This window comes from Cryptomeria japonica, chromosome 11 (genome assembly GCF_030272615.1).
Source record: "Cryptomeria japonica chromosome 11, Sugi_1.0, whole genome shotgun sequence".
Taxonomy (NCBI): Eukaryota; Viridiplantae; Streptophyta; class Pinopsida; order Cupressales; family Cupressaceae; genus Cryptomeria; species Cryptomeria japonica.
In genome coordinates this window covers 15,972,206-15,975,083 of record NC_081415.1, presented here as the reverse complement: position 1 = coordinate 15,975,083, position 2,878 = coordinate 15,972,206, and the positions used below count along the sequence as shown (strand labels likewise).

The window sequence follows — 2,878 nt, the reverse complement described above, 5'->3', positions numbered from 1 at the left end:
CGTCAATCTTTTGTAAGTACTTGCATATATATCAATTAATTTTGCTTTCATGGGAATGTTTGATTTGAAAGGTAAACAGAGAATTGAGTCTGAAATTCAAAGTACTCTCTTGATTGTCAAAAGCTATAAAAGAAAAATTTATAGATTTCATTTGCTAGCCAGCCTATATATTCTGTCATGACCTTCTGACTTTTTGATTGAGCTACTCAAATGGTAACTAATCAAGCTTAGTAATTTAAATTTGATGGGTTACCACCACTAGCATACTTAATGCTTTGCCTATCCTAATTGAAATTCTCTAGGCTTCCATTCTAAACTGTATACATGCAACAATTCCTTACAAATAGATTGCAATCCCATAGGTAATGAAGCAGGAAATGTATTCTGAAATTTCATCTTGAAATGAATGGGATTTGAAGTTACAAATTCATATTTTCCTGGTTGGTTTTGCCTTCTATAGCTAAGTGGGTACTGAAATGGAGGATGTAAAACAGTAAAGTTTAATATGTTTGAAGGTTTCTAGATTTAACTGTGTTTATCTTTTTGAATCAACGTTTTGGATCACATTCCATGATCCATCATCAAGAAGATACTGGACTAGAGAACAGAAAATATGGAGAGCTACGAAAGAGGACTAGCAATAAGACCATACAGACGTTCTATGACTCCTCGCCTTCGGTGGTCTCCTCATCTCCATCAGTGCTTTGTGAATGCAGTAGAAGAGCTTGGAGGCAGAGATAGTAAGCCTTCTGATACAGGATTGATACATTATCTATTGTTCTTTTGGGTTTCTATGTTAGGGGGAAAAATTTTAAATTTAGTTCTCTTTAGCTGAAAAAATTGTTCAATAAATTGCAGAGGCAACTCCAAAGTTGGTTCTTGATAAGATGAATGTCAAAGGGCTTGCAATCTCCCATGTTAAAAGCCACCTCCAGGTTCATAAATTTGCATTCTATACTGTTACAAAGTCTAGAGTTTAGTTTGTTTCAATACAATTATCTCAGGCTAATAGGGCTTTTTTGTTCTATTTGATCCAGATATACCGGTCTGCCAAGGAGGAAGAAGAAAACAATGGTAACTAACTGCATCTGATGTCTGGTATAATGTAGACTGCATATAATAAATTCAACATAATTCAAGAATGCTTTATTTGTGAATGATTATAACGGTCAGTCAAGCAAGGAACTCTAAAATATGTTGTGGGTGTTCATTTAAAGCAGAGTCAAAGTCCAAAAGCAATACACCTCAGCAGATTCAGAGCTGCAAAGAGAAATATTTCACAAACAATCATGCTTGTCAAAGTTCACCAGAAAGGTAAAGATTAAAGATCCTGTTTAGACTTTCAAGATCAGATATACTGAAATTAGAAAATGGTTATTCAGCTTCTAAGATATATCAATATATAAGTTAAGTTACTTTAATATATCGTAATTTATGTATTGATACATTCTAGAAACTGAATAGCTCTTTTCCGAAAGTTAGATCTCTTTGTTATCTTTATGATTTATTATCTTCCATTCAAGACCATGAACTTATATTCTTATTCTTTACATCAGAGTATTTCACCTTCTAAGCTTGTTTTTGGATGCTCATTGTAGATTATGGTCAGAAGAATCAGATCCCATGGTAACTGAAATAGATACTACATATCCAGGAGAATTTCCTTCATTGGATAATGTTCCAAATATAAACAGAGGCTATCAAGATTGCATGCAACATGACAACTTCAGAGACAGTTTTGTTGTAAACAAATGTAATATCCCTCTTTCCAAAGGGTATACAGAAAATACAATGGACATGTCTATTGAAGATGTGTGGCACAACAAGAAGAGGAGAAAACTCATGTTTGAAGATCAAACAACCAAAGAAAAAGCTTGTGTAGCTACTTTTTTAACTTCAAGCTGTGCATCTCATACCAGTTTGAAGGTGGGATTCAAAACCATTGGCTCTACAAAAATGATTGTCATTTTTTTTATATTAAGATCTGATTGATGCATATTTTATTAAACTCTTGTGAACTGCTTTATGTGAGTCTTCCTGCTTGCCATATATTAATATTATGTATTATTATTATCTCATTTATGCATGGAATTTAAGTATACTAGTTTGAGTTTGGCAGGCCAGCGAGCTTAAACATCTTGTTCGTTTATTATTAAATCAACAGTGTGAAAGGGAGATGGAGTACCCATTACTGTCAAGGGCTCCTTTGGAACTGCCATTAATTGAAAGTCTATGCCAAGATAAAAAAGCAGCTATTTCTCAAGAAGAAGAAAAGCAATATGAGATAATTGATTGTAATCTCGCTCTTGGTATTGAATGAACACAATACATATGGAGGTTTTTGGATAGGATTTCTGGTGAACAATTTTTAGGCTCGAGTTTAAAGAGTTGATATGTTGGGGTCATTTTGTCAGTGATTTTGTCTATCGTAATCAATACATTGGGTTTTTTGGGATGGTTTTATCATAAATCATAACGTGTCTGTTCTTTACATTAAAGAATTTGGAGTATCTTTTCATGTTAAAATGATATGGTGGAGCTTTCTATTTTATTGGCAAAGTTCTTCAGTGAATAAATTAATTATGAAATAAAGTTGATGAAATAATATACGTTTTAATTTTGTTTGTGGTTTTCATATAAATCTAGTGTTGTTTTGGTAACGTTAATAATATGATGTTCATTAGTAATCATACTTGAGAATTAAATTTTGTGATGTATAAATGTGTATCTAAATGTGGAATTGAAATACAAACAAAATAACTAACCTAAATGTGTACATTCATGTCGGAGAGAGGAAGACTAATTTACATGTGACAAAGATGTAATAACTAGAATCTAAGATTAGATTTGAAAATAAATGATTGAGATGAATGTAGAC

The 2,878-nt window shown here is 32.5% G+C and overlaps 1 protein-coding gene across 2 annotated transcripts; it reads left to right on the top strand.

Moving 5' to 3' along the window:
- Positions 1–239: 239 nt before the first annotated feature.
- On the top strand, positions 240–2,396 carry LOC131049515 (transcription factor HHO1). Of its 2 annotated transcripts, none has more exons than XM_057983588.2 (6): positions 240–740; positions 859–935; positions 1,038–1,074; positions 1,221–1,314; positions 1,599–1,926; positions 2,120–2,396. In XM_057983588.2, exons 1-6 carry the CDS (start codon positions 614–616, stop codon positions 2,318–2,320), a joined length of 864 nt encoding a protein of 287 aa, XP_057839571.1. In that variant the 5' UTR covers positions 240–613; the 3' UTR covers positions 2,321–2,396. The 2 variants fall into 2 exon arrangements, with proteins under 2 accessions (XP_057839571.1, XP_057839570.1); XM_057983587.2 differs by having other exon boundaries at positions 1,218–1,314.
- The last annotated feature ends 482 nt before the right edge of the window (positions 2,397–2,878 follow it).

Coding starts and splice junctions, on each gene's coding strand:
- LOC131049515 (XM_057983587.2), top strand. CDS start 614: ATGGAGAGCTACGAAAGAGGACTAGCAATAAGACCATACAGACGTTCT. Junction 1,075..1,217: donor GGAGGAAGAAGAAAACAATG/GTAACTAACTGC, acceptor GTTCATTTAAAG/CAGAGTCAAAGTCCAAAAGC. Junction 1,315..1,598: donor TGTCAAAGTTCACCAGAAAG/GTAAAGATTAAA, acceptor TGCTCATTGTAG/ATTATGGTCAGAAGAATCAG.